The sequence below is a fragment of the Diadema antillarum genome, unplaced genomic scaffold (assembly GCF_040938485.1).
Source record: "Diadema antillarum isolate AM-2024a unplaced genomic scaffold, OU_Dant_1.0 seq00000881_RagTag, whole genome shotgun sequence".
Classification (NCBI taxonomy): domain Eukaryota; kingdom Metazoa; phylum Echinodermata; class Echinoidea; order Diadematoida; family Diadematidae; genus Diadema; species Diadema antillarum.
This window is the reverse complement of record NW_027271745.1, coordinates 336164-356316: the sequence shown is the minus strand read 5'-3', so window position 1 is coordinate 356316 and position 20153 is coordinate 336164. Positions and strand designations below refer to the sequence as shown.

The 20153-nt window shown below is 37.4% G+C and overlaps 1 protein-coding gene across 1 annotated transcript in view; it reads left to right on the top strand.

Annotated features, from left to right (window-relative positions):
* Positions 1 to 20153, top strand: part of LOC139740781 (endonuclease V-like) — a 73665-nt gene that overhangs the window by 7744 nt on the left and 45768 nt on the right. Inside the window, exons 4-6 of the mRNA XM_071651355.1 lie at positions 7101 to 7235; positions 7975 to 8014; positions 11327 to 11439. Of these exons, the coding sequence (XP_071507456.1) occupies positions 7101 to 7235; positions 7975 to 8014; positions 11327 to 11439 (288 nt within the window). The remainder of the gene's footprint in view (positions 1 to 7100; positions 7236 to 7974; positions 8015 to 11326; positions 11440 to 20153) is intronic.

Below are 20153 nucleotides of genomic sequence, written 5' to 3'. Positions count from 1 at the left end.
CTTGCACATGGCTGAATGATCGATTTCATGTTCAAAGTTCGAGAATGTGAACTGCTTGCAAAGCAGACAGTGCATTGTCCTACAAAGATTGGAATCCTTGGAGAGGTTCATCTGATGTTATGGTTAATCTGAGATAAATTCCCATTTCTTATTCATGTATCCGTTATCATTACCATGTGATTATTATCATTATGATGATCATTATCCTAATTTTTACATTATTGCTATCATAGGTATTATTTCATTGCTGTCATTGTTGAGAGGAAGATTATTATACGTTTTGATGTTATCATTTCTATTAACATTAGTCATTCTGTACCTGCACAAAATTACAAATGATAAAATTCTTATTTCCGTATTCCTGAGCATTAGGCAGTTGCGATTTTAGCTCTCTTTTTTTTTTTTTTTTTTGCGACTTGAATATGTAGGCAGCAGTGGCCACGGCCGACCAGATGTATAGCTCGGCGTGGTTTGTTTTGTTTTGTTTTGTTTTTGTCAAATTTATCAGCAAAGTTCTGTGTATTTTGTTGCTGTGATTAACCAGCTCGAGAGTTTTGTCAAAATTGTTGGCGAAGATGTTCACTTTTTGGTTGTGGCAACACCACTCTGTGGGGGCAATATTCACGCTATTGCGGGAAAGGTGCTGGTTGGAACTGAGGTTCACCCAGTACCAACTGGCATGGACGAACTTCGTTGGAAGACATTGAAAGTTTGATGATGTTCGCTACAGTCATGACGTAGGGTTTAGTGATCATTCACGAAGCTATCTTTCATGTGTAGAAAGTAAAACAGATAATCAATTCAAAAAATAATCATACAAATGTTATCAAGTTTAGAAAATCTGAAGGTATTAATATAAAGATACAGGTACAGACGAAATGTGGTCTCAGGAGTTGTCTAGAATAGAAGAAGGTGCAAGGAGTTTAGATCCTGAAGCTATTAATATTTACAAAGTTTTCAGAATCAGTTCATATCACCGGAAACGAAGGAAAAGTACCCGAAGAAAATGCTCGTCAAATGTTGCTTAATGAATTCCCTTTGAAGAAGATGAATCGCAAAACACTCTACTAAATGTTAAGCACAAAAACAAAAATCATTTGAATTATCTCCAGTGAACGGAAGCAGATATACAGAGAGAATTATCTGCCCTTGAAATTAAAAGAAAAAAAGAAAAAAAAGTGACCAGACATTGATGGTATAAGTTCATACGTTTGGCAGCAAAAGTACATTAATTATTACAACACACATTCCTTATAGATCTATATGCGAGGGACCAGTTCCAAGGAGAGGGAAAATAACAAAGAATACACCATCGTTTGAAATAGCGATAAGTCCGATCCCAACAATTTTTATTGACCTATATCTCTCCTAACATGCGTGTTGAAACTTTTAGAAAAAAAAAATCCATCGTCATCTGCTCCGTTTTGGTGAGACAATGTTATCATCACAATAATCATCAACTGGTCCGAATCGCGGAATTCGAACTCAACAAATATCGCGCTAATTAACAGTATGGATGATTGGCTTATTGTCACTTAACCATGGCAAGTGCACTGAAAGTTCTTGGAAGAACTTCAATTAACAATATGTTATCATCAGAACCACCAATTACTCCTGGGGTTCCACAAGGGTTTATTCTTGGTCCGATTCTGTTTTTTTTTACTTCTTTTTTTTTAACATTGTTCCACACAATTCTACCTATAGACGACACTGTCATTCATCACTCAGAGAGAGAGAGAGAGGGAGAGAGAGAGAGAGAAAGAGATAGATAGATGCCCTAATACCTTGTAATTGAAAATGGACTTAATGAATAAATAAAGAAAGTTGATGCATTAAGGAATCACAATAAATAAATCAAAAGTAAAATGCTCAAAAACAGTTTACATGTTCATTGGTACAAAATGCATGTTTTTACAAACTTAACACACTGAATCTAAGAATGAAAATCAATCCCATATCTCAAGCTGGAAATTTCATGTAATCTTTAATGTTATTATCGATTCAGCTGAAATGCTCAAGAACTCTCCTGTTGAAGAATTGTGTTACAAGGTCAGTGAACTTTCTGGGAAGATCGAGAGGACGAATTTTTTAAGATGAAATCTTCGGTTACTCTCTATTAAAGGCAAAGTGAGAAATGTACTTTAACTAATCCTGATTCGCAGAACTGCAAACGTATACATTTCAGATTCGTTGGAGCAAATAATAGGATGATCTGCCAACGAGTAAATCAATAAGCATTTATCTATAAATCTCGAACTATGCTTATGTAATTTACAATTAGTCGTAATTATTCAAAAGGAATTATCTGTTTCGTATACAGTATGATTATCAACATCAGCTTCTTTAATCTTATAACCATGACCTGTGTTATAACAGAGCCCTATGATGAGTACGGGGGTGTTTTGAGTAAACTCAAGCAGGTGTTTTGTGAGTACAATTACCAAAGATATGTGCGTTATGGTACGTCATTTGTTATATGTCAGTCTATATTTCATCTTGTTTAGATAACTTACATTTGATTTAATGCCATATTCAACTTACTATATCTACAATTGTTTGCATAATGATTTTACTGTTTTGAAGACTAATAAAGGGTATAGATGCAGTTATCATTGCACCACCAATTTTTCCGTCTTTACACTATGCTGAATATTGCAAGACAATATTGTGGACCACATTAACAGTGGACTTCGTCCGTTTCATTTTATAATACATATCATTTAATGTTTTTGAGGGAGGAGTTATTCCTGAAAATCATGTATGGGGATACAGTATTCCCCTTGATGCAATTTTGTGTCCCCGCCGCGGGCATCTGATGAAAGAAAAACAATATCATAAATCAGGACATAACGGCTCTCCATTGGCTCGTTAGCAAACACGTAAGAAACACGTGGTATCTTCCAATCTACGGTAGAGAGAGAAAAATAGCGAAATGATATATTATATAATGTATGTGTGTATATATATATATATATATATATATATATATATATATATATGTATATGTATATATATATATATATATATAGAGAGAGAGAGAGAGAGAGATTATATATGATATAGCTTATATATATATATATATATAGAGAGAGAGAGAGAGAGAGATAAAACGATAGAAAGAGAGGGAAGAGAGAGAATTCGAAGTAGCAGACGGGAAGGGTGACAGAGACGGGCAAGAAAAAGAGGCGGATTAAAAAGAATAGATTATAGAGGGAGAGAGGAAGAGGGGAGTTATAGATACACACACTCACAAACACATACTAGAAAAAAAAAAACAATAACCGAAAGATGGAGCGACGGAAATGAAAATCATGATTTCGATTATTCCTGCAGGTGTTCACATTTTTTCTCTTTGTTCCAGTGCAAACGTTTTTTCCACTTCTCAGGAGTATTAATTTAGGTATGTTTATAAAGTCTTGCAAAGCCCGACTTTCCTACGTTCCCTTTGAGTGTCGAGCATGGTGTGCTGGGTGATAGCTATCGAAGGACTGTTTTTCATGTCTATGAATAAACGGCAGGAAGGAAGCATCAATCCGGTAACTTAAGTAGCTTTAACTAGTGGAGGATTTTCGAGCATTACACCTTCTGCGGAAATACCTCTGATCGGAAAACAAACAAACAAACAAACAAAAAAGAAAGAAACAAGCAAGCAAATAAAGAAAATACTTACCTCCTTTCCCTAAAAAAATATAAAGTAATGTATTGTATGTACTTTTCTCCCGTCGGCAACATAGTAGTCATTCTTGCATAAGCGATTCTAATTTGAAGAAGACGTAATTTACAAATGCACTATAGGATAACTGCTCTGCTCCCCCTTCTTTCTCTATGTGTCTGCCTTTTTTCTTTCTCTCTCCCTTCTCTCCCCCCCCCCCCCCCCGGTCTCTCTGTCATCATTAGGGAGTTTTCCCTACACGACGGGAAGACCGAGAATACGCGGAAGCAATCTCCCGTGACAGTCCCCGTATTCGGATTCCTGCCCCCATATCTAAGCAGTTTCGCTTTCCTGTAAATAGGATGGAGGTGTGGGGACAAGATCGCTGATTGGCTGGCTGGCTGGCTGGCTGGCTGGCTGGCTAGCTAGCTGGCTAGCTGGCTCACTCCTCCCGGATGCCCAGCATCGGGACCGAACGCTATTTTGGCCGAATACCGTACTCGTTTTCCCCAGGACGGGACATTTTCTCGGATTTGATCATGCGCAGAAGCAAATTTTGCTCAAGGCACGCTCAAATACCGGCTGCGTCGTACTTGCGAAAACTCCTTTGTAACAGCACTGCAAGACGAGTATCATCGTGTCGGCATCCGTTATCAAAACTGGTTTGTATTCCATAGTGAAGGCTTCCGGCGAACAATGATTTTGGATGCCTCTGCCACAGTATCCGGATCATGATTATTCTGTAGTGTCATTGCCAGGCGACTGTAGCCGACAGTCCGTAATAATAGAAGGCACGACCTCCTAAGAAGTTATAACAGAGAAACTTCGCTGGAGAGAAAGAAGAAGAGTACGTCAGCCGATCATTGATTTTAATAATGATTTGAGTGAGATTTGAATAATGCAATCTTAGATTTTTGAGGCTTCTGATCTCGTCTTGTTTTGCTTTCCTTCTTATTTCCTTTATAAAAAAAGACATTTGCATTGATGTCCGACAATGAAAGTCACATCATCCGAGTACCATTACATACGCCGCAAAGTTTATCTTATACGGATTATATTCTTACCCATCCGAGCTACATGGATTTTGACCTGAACATTGCCACAGCCTAGCGCGATTGCAGCATTAAGCTCTGATCCCACTGTGGGCAGTCAATTGATGCCTCTTCTTAATTTCATTTAATCTCTTGACTTATAAAGAACACGAAATGAGATTGAAAAGAGAAAGAAAAAAAACTTATCAGACCTTCTTGACTTTCGCAAGGGAATCTGGGAGGAAGATTACAAATTATTGCTGTTGATTCTCCGGCTGCCGATTTAAAGTTGTAGATACGCACAACCAAACCACAAGGAGAAGATATGACGTGAATACCTTTTTGCGGAGAAAATGTGGTTGAACTCTACAGCCCTCATCAGAACACCTTGCGAGAGCCTTTCTTTTTTATTCTAATGTGCTGGTGTATAGGCTTGCTATTACCACAAGCAAGTCATGGCGTGTCTTCTAAGTGACAAAAGTAGTCTGTAGCTTATGCGGACTATAGGAGAACAAAATGATACCGCATTTGGCAAACTCTTCCAAAGTCCAATCAATAGTTTCACAAAGAAGCGAAGGAATGTATAGGTTACGGTGATTATGATAATGATTTCCCACTTATCTTTAGTTATATCTATAGTTATACTTATCCCACCTATCCTTAGTTATATCCTTGGCTTTACATACATATCTAATTGTATGTATGTAATGTGTGTGCGTGTGTGTGTGTGTGTGTTTGTGTAGATGAAAAACGATTTATAGGGTGTCAAAGCGGTATAGAGTCTCTTATCTCATTGAAAAAAAAGGGGGGGGGGGGGGTCTCGAAAATACATTTTTGGATATCACCAAACTTTACCGTGCAGGGGTTCTTATTACCCGAAATACCGCACAGAAACAAATGATAATGATAATACTAATAATATTACGTTGATATAACAAATGAAGAATTCAACCAATCATGATTATCGTAAGCTAGTCAGAACACTCAAAGTTTTGTGTGTGATTCAATTGTTTGTGTGCTTATCTTTTTCTATCTTCGAGAAGAAGTTGGATCAACAGACATAAACTCTCGCAGACATTTTTTTTTCATTTTTTTTTTAAACAAGCATGCTAATGTGACGTCAGAGTTAGACGATACCGAGCGCTTGAGTTTGTTTCATACCTTTCTTATCAAAAGAACATGCGAAGATTACACAACGCGGTGATGGCTTGATGTCAGTATATGGGGCAAAGTTGGCGCTAATCATAGATATAGTTCCATCGTTTTGTGAATTTGAGGATTAATGTTCGCGTGATATATGGCTCAGCCATGGACTTCTCCCACTGTTGTGATGAAACTTTTATCAGTTGATGCATAGATGTTATTTTCATCGGATTGCTCATATTCTTTTGTAATCACCGATCATTTGTGGTGATTTGCAGGTCGATGTTGAAATGAAGAAGAAAATGTTAAACTCCCAGACCATGTTGACGGGTATTTTAACTGAAAGCTTGCCCGACGTGTGTGACAACTGACAAAACAAGTAGTTCATTGAAAGACATGCAAGAAAGATTTTTTTTTTTTCAAAGAGTTTTTAGATTCAGCTTCGTGTCTTTTCCGTCTCTGTTATCCCATGCTGTTAAAGGAAGTATTAACCATTTGCAGATGAACAAAAAACCCAGCGTTAGTGCTTCAAAACAATTCTAAAATTTGAGTTAGGGATAGAATCAACCAATGTGAAAATGTTAATGAGTACAATGTTGAGTATTGTTGAATTCACCCAATGTGATCAATAGATAATGGAATTGTTACTAACAATCGTCTACATTTATAGTTTATTGAGAAAAATTGTGATATCTCCTTATATGTTAGGCTTTATTGCGAAATTTGTATATGGAAGGATATTGTGTTATACAACCGACCTACACATACGCATCAAATGTGATAACTCGAACACTTTGAAATCACTGCTCCCAATGACAAACAGTACTTTTAACTGAAAACCTGCCTAACGTGTGAGACAAAGCAAGAAAGGAAGAGGAAAAAACCCACAGTTACTTGAAAGACGTACAAGATTGGGTTTTAAATGAGTTTTTTAGTTTCAGCTTCTTTTCCGTCTCTGATGTATTAAGATGAAATATTTATTCTGTTTTTCAGATTATGATGTGAACCGAATGTGGTTAGTCTGCGGACTTTTATTCGGTGTTTTTTTTTTTTTTTGTAAAATAAAGAGAGGAAGGTCAGAGGAAAAACCAGAGAGACAGAGCTTAAAACACTGCACTCACATCATTAGACATGACCTATTGTCCAACTCAGTGATCCACTGATTATCATCGTGGAGAATGTTGTAGAAATGACTGAACAATGAGCAGAGTTAAAGTGGGGAAAGACCCCGTGATGTATAGCTCTTTTCTATTTTTCATTTCTTTTCCCGGCAGGTTGTGTATGAAGACAGCCAAACGGTTAACATGACTCAACCGTACATCTCAGGCTTCCTAGCGTTCAGGGAGGTTCCGTTTTTCCTGGATCGCCTCCAAAGACTGAGAGAGTCCAAACCGGATCTTATACCTCAAGTACCATTGATTTCATTATTCCATACTTTTCCACCCCTTCGTTTAACTCTGTGGTCGACATTTGCTGTGATATCATCGGCTATCACACAGTCTGATTCAGAGTCTGAATATCTGACTGCATGTAATTGCCATCAATTTATATTGATCTATGCTGCAGATGCATGAATGAAGCTTTTTACTTCTTTTATTCGGGAGCCCCAAGAATGACATTACTCACAAATACTACGTGAAAGACCTCTGAATGAAATGCTCTACTGTGATTTGAGTAATAGATCAAGGGAATTCAAACTTTTGACGTATTTTATGAATGATTATAGCGGGGTCATCCGGACGCCATAACCGGTTATACATCATAAACGATAAAAAGATCAACTGAATACAGTGCCGGTAATAGAAAATCGGGAGCGCCAAATTAACCTCGTTAAAAGCGGTACCTTGTAGATATCAGCTTTTGAGTAGGAGCGCATTAATCTTCAGGGTACTGTAGTACACCCTAATAGCGTACTATAATGTGAACGATTTCAGTTAGTGTCTTGCAATTGAAGGATTGTGAAGAAATATCCTAAAATAGGCCAAATGTAGTCATTAATGATTGAATGGTTATGTAGTGATTTCAAGTGCTTCCCTTTGGAATACGTAGCTACTATATGTTAGTGTAATCGGCAATATGAATGGTGTAGGCCTTACTATCATGTTTTGAGTGTTGCATGCATTGTGTTTTTGTACTGTCTCTCTTTAGGTAATATTCGTTGATGGGAATGGAATTCTTCATCCAAGAGGTATGAATATTTGAAGAAACCCCAGCAGGTTATTTGTGTGTCTGTGTCTCCATGAGTGTCAGTATTTGTGTGTGTGTGTTTTTGTTTGTTTGTTTGTTTGTTTGTTTGTTTGTTTCTGACAATCTGAACTAACAGGCATGCTTACAGGTCATTCCCAACTAATATTGTAAGCCCTGTGGCATGTTAGGAAATTATTTCGGTAGCAAGTTTCTGTTTTTTATTTCTCTGAACCATTTGGAGATTATGTAAACAATGTCAAATGTTTATCATCGCAGTTTTTGTGTGTTCTTGTTTCAATGAAATGGAACAGAGAGTCATAAAGATAAAAACTAAGATTCAGGCCCTAACCCGTTCACCAGACTTCAGAACATGTCTCCTTTACAAAAAAAAAAGTAATAAATATCAAACATGAGTAAAAATAGATCATTAAAATTGCTGCGTATGTATCATTACCATGATTTTCATCAGCAACAAGTGTGTGTGTGTGTGTGTGTGTGTGTGAGGATAAAGTACAATACAAGACAAACTTACACATTTGCATGTACAATTTTGCAAAGATAAAAAAGAATCAAGTCACTGTGGTACTTATATATAACACACATATACATAGCTTTTGCTAAGAACTACCTAATCCAACAATAATCACATCCTGGGCACACAACAAAAATATGAGCAGAAAATGAAATGCTTTGTAGTTAAAAAAAGGAAGAAGAAAAGAATGCAAAATCAATCGGCTTTTTATCCACATTTGGCACTATTTTTTCGGCATGATTATAAACTAATGAGGTTCCTTAAATATTCTAGTGTTTATGCGTTCCATTGATTTAAGCGGGGTTACCACTATCGCACGATTTATTACGAACGCCACGATTGGACATTCGCAACTGATCGTGGAAGTTTCGTTGAACTCGTCTGAAATTTCACGTTTGGATACGAGGTTATGCGAGTCAATACGTGTTGCTTCGCTTGGATGCGATATAGTCACGAATGGTCTATTTCAAGCAATACGACCTCTCACTATCTGGTCTCCCGTTCAAATACGATCCGATAGGATTGTCCCGATTGAGTCCATGATTGGTTCCGATCTACCACTATCATTACGATTGGGTTCCCCAAGATTTGGTGTATGCAGCTACGTTATGATACGTTCCAATACGAATACCGCGAACCAATGCTGGCTGTTTAGATAAGATACGATAGCTTTCACGATCGGGATCAAAAGCGACCCCCATTTAAGGTGCGATTGGACCCGAATGGGAATATTATAGTCCGGCTGACGATGGATTTCATTGTTTCCTCAACTTCTGCAGAGTGATTAGGCCTATTATCCACAACCATTGATGATGGCAAGGGTTGACAGGTTGAGGATGATGAGAACGTGACCTTTGCAGTATTGCGAATGACGATTACATTATCATCAGACAGAAAGCATCACCTAGGTCAGCCACAACCTCAGATAGTCCTTCCTCTAATTTAACCTATAGAAATTAATAGATTAATGAATCGACGTGCTCATCCTCCCCCCCCCCCAAAAAAAAAGAATCCGAATACACAAGATCAGATCATTGCCCCATATTCTCCAGATAAAAAGATCAAGACAAATGCTTTCACCTTTCTCTGAAATACAACCCGTACATGAAGAAAATAATATGAAGTTGAAGCTAAAAAAGACGGTGGGATCTTCTTGAATGCTAATGTAATAATATATGTTATTTACGCTCAATATAAGAAAGTTGGCCGAACTGAGAGCATTGCTTGTTTGTTTGATTTCATATTCGCATAGTGTGTATCATATGCATCTTTATTTCAAAATGTCATTGTCTCATGGGGTATTGAAAGTTTGGTTGGTTGGGCTTGATTCATTCGGTGTTTAACAAAACCGACAAACACACACAACAGAAATGTAACTCCCCTGAAATAATGTCGCTGTAAAAAAAAAAAAAGTCTTAAGCAAAATCATTTCGCAGGGGTATTGCTATACTTATTGACTAACTTCTATGTGAAAAATAATGACAGTGATCTTTATATTCATGCACAAGTGACCTAACATCCACGACAATGGTCTCTTTTCAAAAGTCACAAAAGTTACTTTGTGGGGTATGTGGAACATTCTGCTTCTGGTGGATGTTTCAGTGGTGTTATTTTATATTTCATTATGCCGCCCTCCCTTATTCAACCTCGCGGAATACAAAATATATACGATTTACGAGTAAAATAAAGGCAAATGTGCAAAATAAGCAGAAGGAAAGTGAAAAAGTCGATCCCGATCAACACGATTAAGAAGCATGATTAGATAAGATGTGCTGCGTTTTGATACGATCCAAGACAATCTGATGCGATGATGACGATCAAAAATTAATCGTGTTAATCGTAGAAAATTTTTGAACCGTCCAAAATTTTTCTACGATTATCGCGATTGCCACGATTGACCTCAAGATCTGATGCAATCTAGTACGATCTGATAAGATCATTACGATTGCTTCACGATTAAAACCACGATTTCGATCGTGGTGCCAATCGTGATAGTGGGAACCCCGCTTTACCCATGGACCTACAACACATGGACATTCATCGCTCGTTAATTAATTCGTGCACCTGTTTCTGCCAAAAGCGTCACAAAAACATTTTGAACATGCTTTCCTGCTTTGATCCATGCAGTGTTGTCCACCGACAGCCAGCCTGGATAAAAACAAGACGGCGCTTTGAGAAATCTAAAAACTACATGCGCAGAAGCTAATAACTCTCTTAAATCAAGAAAAATGCGTGTGCAGTTGTAGTGTATATTGCGAAATCATCGCCAAGGCAATTTCATTTGCGAAATGCAAGTACTTTACAAGAAAAAGCAACTAATAACGCAGATTGACTGTGATTTGTAATCTATTTTTCCCCATTTGTCGCACATTGTTTCAGAGTAAACATGGGCAGTGACAGTAGACAACATGCTTGTCTTGCCATTCAGGGATGTGACTTGCATGGCCGCAAGTGGCTGCTTCAGTAATTACAAATTTTGTGACGCAAAATTTGTCCTTGTTTCAGGTTTGCTGCTCCCCATCATTGGTGTTTATTCAAAGGCAGTTGAGTCTGAAAAGGCACCTCAGCCAAATAGGATCGAAATGAGGGAAACTGGGTTCTTTTGTCAGTGATGTGATTACACAATCGTCAATGAATATACTCATTAAGATGCACATAATCAGGTGGCGGTGGTGAACATTGGATCAAAGAAAGACCTCTGTTCATGGTCCATATGTGTAGTAGGTCCATGCTTTACCTAAGTTTTCTATAAGTTTATTTTTTTCTGCCACCTGTTTCCAGGTTTTGGTACAGCTTGTCACCTTGGGGTTCTGTCAGACATTCCTACCATTGGAATCGCCAAAAAGCTAACCCAGGTGGATGGGATGCAGAAGGACGAACAACATACTGACAAGGTAAAGTTGGTAAAGATGATCAATTTTGATACCCCCACCCACCCTGCCCCCCCCCCCCAAAAAAAAAATGAAAGAAATAGCCTAGATTGAGCCTGATTGTACAACTGCAGTGTTCATTAATGCTGATTTTAATATGGAGGCGATTTCTATCAACTACTGTATCAAGCTGGCAATGTTTTAGATTTATCATCACACATGCGTAGGGACCAAGTACAATATTTCATGAGTTAGATTATGTATTTTTGACAATGTGCACTTGTCATTTAGTTATATTGTTCTATTTCCTTCTGCATATCTGTATGTTTGTATAATTGGAGACTGTTAGGACGATCTTTATGTCTGAGTGCATGGCAATAAATGACTTGAATCTTTTCATGAATCTTGAATCATTTACAAGGGATCATAATGATAATATTGACGTGATATGATGAGGTAACTCTCAACAACAAAACTAACGATATGGTAATATGACAATAGTAATGATAATGATCTTAATTATATTAACATTTACAATTTTTAGTGAAAATACATCCTGACAGTTGCGCTCTCATTTTTCAAAATGCGTATTTTTATGCCTCCGCCACGAAGTGGTGCCGGAGGCATTATGTTTTCGGGTTGTCCGTCCGTCCGTCCTTCCGTCCGTCCGTCCGTCCGTCCGTCCGTCCGTCCGTCATTCCGTCCGTCCGTAATGAATTTTGTGGACAAGGTAACTATCAAAACCTGTTGAGGTATCCTAATGAAACTTTGCATATATGTGTATTAGGGGGTAAAGTTGTGCCTATCAACTTTTGGGTGCACATGCTCAATGTCAAAGGTCAAAAGGTCAAGGTCAAATACATAAAATGTCACTATTTCCACCATATCTATTGAATGCCTGAAGAGATTTTCTTGAAACTTAGTGTATACATGTATTATCCAATTAAGATTCTCTGGTGAAAGTTTGGGTCATGAGATCAGAGGTCAAAGGTCAAAAGGTCAGGGTCAAATACATAAAATTTCACTATTTCCACCATATCTATTGAATGCCTGAAGATATTTTATTGAAACTTAGTGTATACATGTATTACCCAATTAAGATTCTCTGGTGAAAGTTTGGGTCATGAGATCAAAGGTCAAAAGGTCAGATAAAAATGTTAAAACTTCTTTTTTTTTTTCCGTGCCTTGGAAAATTGTTCAAGGTATCTTCATGGAACATAGTATATACATGTACTGACTGAAAGTGATTATCTAGAGAATGTAGGGTTCATGGGGTCAAAGGTCAAGTGCAACACTTCAAAATTTTACTATTTCCCTCATATTTATGCAATTCCAGCAGGGTTATGTTTTTTTACACTTGGTGTATGCATGTGTAACCTAATAGAAATTCTCTATAAAGATTTTTTTTTCTTCTTTTTTTTTGCCTCAAAGGTCAAAAGGTCAAAGATCAAGTGAAAGTGCTGAACTAACTTTTTCCTCCATATCTCGGAAGTGGCTCAAGTTATCTTGAAACTTAGTACATATTGTGCATGTTCTGCCTGAAAGTGATTATCTTATGAATTTTATGGTCAAAGGCCAGATGAAAATGGTAACAATTTACTATTCAATTCAGAAATTGCACTTTTTCTCCATACCGGTATCTTGAAAATTACTCAATGCATAAATGTATGAATGGGTCAAAGTCTAGTTAAGGTCCTTAAATCCCCAAATACATGCTCTCCTATTCATCCAATTAAACCTAGGTCAAGGAAGGTGAACATTCAACACATTTGTGACAAACTTGTCATTTCAATATTTTGCCAATTTTGTGAAAATATAATCACACATTGTCCACATACTATCTAGACCTATTGGGAAAATCATGCATTATGGCGGAGGCATACCAGTCGCCAAAGCGACATTTCTAGTTAGGAGGGGGATTTTACACCTGAATTCTATATTAAAGCGAAGTAAATGACGAAATCATCCAACGTGTACATACGTAAAAGAAAAGCAAGAAAGAAAATAAACGCGTGAATATCATAGATTGAGTGATCATGCTCATGGAAATACATGTATACAGTGCTCAGCCAATAATCGGCTGCTTTAGCGGAAACACCGAAACACTCCGTGTATTTGTACAAAACGTTTTTTTTTTCCTTTTTTTTTAACATGACAATTGCTTTCACCTCTGAATCAGGACATACTTCGACTGAAACACTTACTTGTCCCTCATTAATGTTTAGATAATTATATGCTCATTGAAAATCAGAAAAATAACTGCAGAGATTTCATTTCCTCACCAGAAATGATATATCTAATCAAACCAAGATAGATTCTGTCATTTACGCAGCCCACAAATTTGAATCTCACGAGGGAGGTAGTTTGTCGACCTACTCAATAAGTTGATCCTTTCAGAAAAAAAAAACAACCGAAGGTCATTCCATCAGTTCACAGCATGCAGGTTAACAATTGCCGTAAGTACAAAGAGGCCAAAGTATTTTCTTGGAACAGATGCCGTTGAGTTGATGCCCAACCCGTGACCTCGGAGTCTCACTGATTATAAGTTTTCCTTTAAGTTAATGTATATATTTTAAAAAAATGATTATTTAACAAGTGAATATGTAAAAGCAAAATCAAAAAGGCTAATAAACACGCATGTATGTAGATTGAGCATTTAAAGTCTGTAGTGATAGAGAGAGAGAGAATCACGTGACTATTTTTTTAATGGTTAGACACTCATGGGAATATACAGTGCTCAGCCAAACATCAGGAACTGCTTTAGCGGGAGCACCAAAACTCCATGTATTTCTACAAAACATTTTTTTTTTTAAACAGAACAATTGCTTTCACCTCTGAATCAGGACATATTTCGACTGAAACACGTACTTCTCCCTCATAAAAGTCTAGATGATTATGATCATGAAAATCAGAGAAATAACGAAGAGATTTCATTTCCTAGGCAGAAAATCTAATTTCTAACCAAACTAAGATAGATTGTGTCATTTACGCAGCCCACAAATTTGAATCGCACGAGGAGGTAGTTTGTCGACCTACTCAGTAGGTTGATCCTTTCAGAAAAAAAAAAGTCATTCCATCAGTTCACAGCAGGTAGGTTAACAATTGCCGTAAATACGAAGAGGCCAAAGTATTTTCTTGGAAGAGATGCCGTGGAGTTTAATGCGCAACCCGTGGCCTTAACATTTGGAGTGGCACTGATTGCCTTTATTTTAAGTTTTCCTTTATTCCCGTCATAGAAGTGAAGCCTTGGCCCAGCATCTCTCGGCAAATCTGAAAATGTGGCTTCAACCATTACAGGGCTTTGATTTTTTTTTTTTTTTTTTTTTTGGCGTTGTTTGGTTTGGTTGTATATAACTGTGTTTATGTAACTCGACACAAGAATTCATTAACTATTAAAGAAAGAAGTGGGTTGCAAATGTCAAGTATGCTATTTACTGTCTGGTAGAGACTTAGTCACCCTTGATTCTTCGGGAGAATTGTCTGATTACGTATATACACTCAGTTAAGCACCTTTCCAGGCTCATATTTCTCATAGATTATTATACAAATAGTAAATGGTCACGAGTGCAATGGTATTCCATTGCACGAGTAAAGACCATACACTATTTGATTTATACAACGTCCAAGTAGATCTTTTTGGTCTAAGTAGGCCTAGAAGTCTATATATGTATGAAAAATATAGCCATACTTACATGTGGATCCACTGCGATTCTCTTTCTGGCTTGTGCAATCAGTGTAGATACAGGGGTGGTATTCTGAGGTCGTAATTAAGTCTGTAATTAACTTCGTGATTAAGTCGTGAAGTTAATAGGCCCTTAATCATGGGCAAAATCGGTATTCTTAGGACGTAATTAAGGTATGATTAAGTCCCCTGTAATTATCTTAGGTCCCTCCCATCTAATTGTTATTCCATCCAATCAGACGAGTTGTTAGAAGCCAAAATGATGATTACACGCGCAAATATGCCCTCAATGCGCGCTCCTCCACGCCCCTGTAATTACAGCCCAAGAGCTCCGTGCGCACACTCCGGTATTTGATTACAACCCCTCACCTACGCACGCGAAGGTCTCAACCTCTTTGCTCAAATAAAATGACAAAATTCCTCGAAGATCGGCTATATTTCTTTTTTTCTCTGAATTCTACGGATACCATGATAACAAGATTCAACCGCTCCTCGGTTACCGAAGACGGTGAGCATCGCTGTGGCAGAGAAAACACGATGTAATGCGTGATATCGGAGTAGTTAATGACACTCTTTGGTATCATTAACACTTAATAAGCTCTCAGAATACGGTCCCAGGTCACAACTATACTAGCGCTCATACACACGTGCACTAACACTACGTAGGCCTACGTACGCGCTTGGCAACCGCACACGTACACTGCGCTAGCTGCATGCGATTCTCAATATGCAACACACAGTACACGCAGTATTTACCGTACAATTTCTCGAACCATGGAATAGAACGAAAAAATCGAACCAAGTTGCACGCAAAAATAGAACCAAAATTGCACGGCGCGTTGAATGGAGTACTTATTGAATATCACGTCACCAACAATCCTCCAATCAAATTACAAGGATCTACTTGGACGTTGTATAATATAGGCTACATATCGATGGGGGTATAGACCTTGTTGAAGGCAATTTAATTGGCTATCGACCTGGTAGGTAAAAAAAAAATCTTTTCGCATGAGTGAACAAATTCCTTTTTTTTTTCTTCGAAGGCACAAAAGTAAAAATTGCAAAAATGGGCAAGTTCTCATTCATGCGTATGTGCTCTTCCATACAACAATCAGCACAAAAGACAAATCAACAATAAGAAACCCAAATTAAATTGGAAAAAAAATACCCATTGATCTTTATGATGTCTTTGCAGCCCTCAAAGATAAAGAAAGTCAAACAATAATGGAGAAAATGAAGGATCTTCTGTCAAATCCGATTCAAATGACATTACAGAAGAGGCAATATTAACAAAATAGTAGAAACTTGAAATGTTATTTCGAATTAAGCACATCGAAAGTGATAACTGGTTCTTGAATTTGTCTCATGAATTCTTAAATTCTTTAATTAAAAGAATGAAATAAAAAGAATTGTCCATTTTGCCCCTTTAGTTTCCCATTCTTTTTTCTTGTTAGAGGATATGAAGAGATACAAGGGAACGAAAACTGTCTTTTGATATTCATTCAAAATTGTGTTAAGTTGGTCTTTTGTTATCATTGCTATCCTTAAGGGCATTTACAAATGATTGACTAAAATCCTAAAATTCTGCGATTTTGACTTTTGTGCTTTGGAAGACAAAAACGAATGTGCTCACTCGTGTGTAAAATTTCCTATTGTATTACCATACCAGGACCATAGGGAATTAAATAACCTTTAATATGCATGACACACAGATTTTGTATCAAAATCTATGAAAAATATGAACTGGAAAAAGTGATTTTTTTTTCTGGGTGTATATTTTACCTTTCTCCTGTTGTCATGATGGTGTTTTCAAACCTCATGTATATATATATATATATATATATATATATATATTTGAATTCTGTTTGGTCTTCTATTTTTTTCATCTCAAATCTTGTACGAAGACAAATCCGTAGAGCTTCTGCCTTGTTTGGCCAAGAAAAAAAGAGAAGAAAATGACGAGGCTTTCTCTCTCTCTCTCTCTCCCTCTCTCTGTAAGCCCACAAAGTCATACACATTTACACTCACTATAGCGTCAAGTTTGAGATTTGGACTTGCCGACTTAGATGTATCTTCACAGGATGAATATTTCTGCCTAAAATTCATCATCCAAGTACAACATGTTAAGAACTCTGGCAGCTCAGAATTGTATGGATTGTCGCTTAATTCTCTTTGCCAAAGTTGGGAGGTATATGTTTCTTCCCGCCTGAGATATATACTACCTTGATACAACAAATTAGTGAAGACAACAACTCAAACAAACAGAAGATTAGAAGTTTCTTGAAAATAAAAACACCACATAAAGTTGAAGCTATGTAATTCTAATGTTTCACATGTTTTCACAAAACGCTGATATTGGTTTCAACCACATGTGCATATTTAAGGAGATGGATGATAATGTCATGCTTTCATACCATTGCAATAGCCTATGAAATAATATACACGTACGTGGGTATTATATCGACATGTGGTTAAGACCAATGTCACCGATATGTGAAAACATGTGTAGCCAGAAAACACGTGCTTTCCATTTTACGTCTGATATCAGTGGAACTCCTACCATTCTATCTATTTGCATTCACTTTTCTTATAAAAGTTGGAACAATGCGATGTAGATCCTGTAGGGAAAAACAATCTTGAATTTGCATCATATAAGTACTTTCAAACATAATGTTGTTTGTATTGGATGTGTCAATAATACTCACCCAGCAGTGGCTGGCCAATACGCAAGTTAGTTTACCAGTATCCGTATAGACCTATCCCACTAGGAGTCCAGTTTGATAAATAGTTGCGAGTGGTCTTACCCTCGATTTATTGAGCGTAAGTCAGTGAATTCGAGGGTATGATCAAATACACCAAATACTGATCGTAAGTCTGTTTCATGAAAATACTTACGCTTGATTTAAAGCGCAGATTCATTAGCAGATCGAGCTTAACGTTTTGTTTTGTTTTTAATCGCATCAGTCTTAAAGAGCACTATGCGGCAAATGTTTGCGAACGTAGCGCATTTTAGGTTTCGTCATGGTTAGTAAACAGTTGCAATCAAAATTCGCAAGTAATTCTCAGTTGTTTTTTTCGACACGAAAAACTTTGCGAATTTGATTGCAGCAATATAAAGAACTTCATTGTAACTGATTACGAAGCCTGACGACACCTGACTTTCACTACGTTCACAAACAATCGCAAACATTCGCCGCTCAGTGAGATATCCCCTTGAAATCAATCTTACGATCAATTTTGATGAAACGGACCCCTTGCTGCAAAAATCCGCCATTATGTGGTGTCCCTTGCGTACAGGCATTATGATGCGAATGCATGATAATTGCGACCCCTTCGCGCCCGCTGCAATATATTGTGCATTCAGCACACGCGTGCGCGTTGGGGACACCGCAGTATTGGCGGATTTTCTGTCAGGTCGCATTGTGTTTACTCGCAAGAAGTCCAGTCCTAGAGCTTCGTCTACTTTCTCGGCTCTGCCAATGTGCTCCTGCTATTACGTCATCTGTCACGTGCCAGGGATTGCGTGGCAAATAAGAATGTATGAATGCGCGGTTTACTTTACAAACAAGACTACTTCGAAAATGTCACTTTTTAAAGTCCCTTGTTTTTGTATGATAAAATCGCATATTTCCAGTGATACTTCCATAAGAGAATAGTGATAGTTTCCGCGTGGAGTAGCGTTGAATTTTGAATTGTTTGACAATGAGACAAATTATTCTGAGACACTCTGCTCCAATGCATGTCACGGGACTTCACCATTTATCCTTTTTTTACCGTTTTGCTACAAAATGACAGTTATGCAATTGCCGTGCTCCCGATGTTTCAATCTTCTTTATAATCTTGTAAATTATCTTCTTCTTTTTTGTTTTTGTTTCAGCCTCATGGTTTTCTCACACCGATGTCACTTGGATATCACTTAATATATTCTGACAGTTTCTGAAATACAAAATTACTGACAAGAACCGCACACACCAGATTTTTTCCTGGTAGGGAATTAGGTGTAAACCCCCAAAGGCTTTTGATTTGATTATTCTGTAAAGAAACAATTTTGATCTAATATTTTTTTAACATTTTGTATATCCAACAGTACTTGCAGATCATACTGATTAACATCTTCACGTTGGTTGTTTGTATTCCTAACTCAAATTTTAGAACTATTTTAAAGCACTATAGCTGTTTTTTCATCTCCAAATGATGAATAGTGGCTTTAATCTTTCAACTTGGGGCTAGCTGATCCCTCACCCTCTTTATCGAACTAGGTTAGATGTATCTAGAGCGTTGCAGTAAATTATAAAACCCATGCTTGGCACCATTTTCAATCAGTTCCACCCTACTTACGCATGGGGATTGATGCAATAGTTTGTACAATATGTCCACAGTGGCCCTTTATTTTTCGTTGAAATTCAACAATTGATTAATTACTTTTCGGTCTTAACGATGTATATGTCTCATGCGACCCATTGATCTTTCTTTGTTTGTATTCCCGCGTGATATGCGATTCTGATTACACCCCAAGATGCTGAACCACGGTACGCCGTTTCCCGCCAATTCATAGTTTAGTGCTCGAGGCCCAGCTATTATAGGACTACTATTTCCTGGTGGGATAAGTTTCCGTGGATGTCTTGCTGTTGTGTGGTATACACTATAGTGCATGCAGAATGCCATAAAACAGCTATGTTGAAAGTTTAATTGGTCAGACATGATGAATTTCTTTCTATGGAGAAATTTTGTGCACACTTTGTTAAACGAATGGCCCATCCTTGGAAGGTTGAGTAAAAGTACTACGGTTGTGCGATGCTGTTCAATTGCAAGAAAGATTTGTTCTTGTGTGTGTGTGTGTGTGTGTGTGTGTGTGTGTGTGTTTGTGTGTGTGTAGCCCCTGCATTTGGGAAAAAAGAAGAAAAATATCAAGTAATGTTTATACTTTGTGACGAAATGAATCATGGCCTACGTCATTTCCTATTATGTCCGACTTTGATAAAAGTGGTAATGTTTGTTATGACAGCGCAGAGCTTCATATTAGAAAAAAAAAATACGAACTGGCAATAACTCGCCA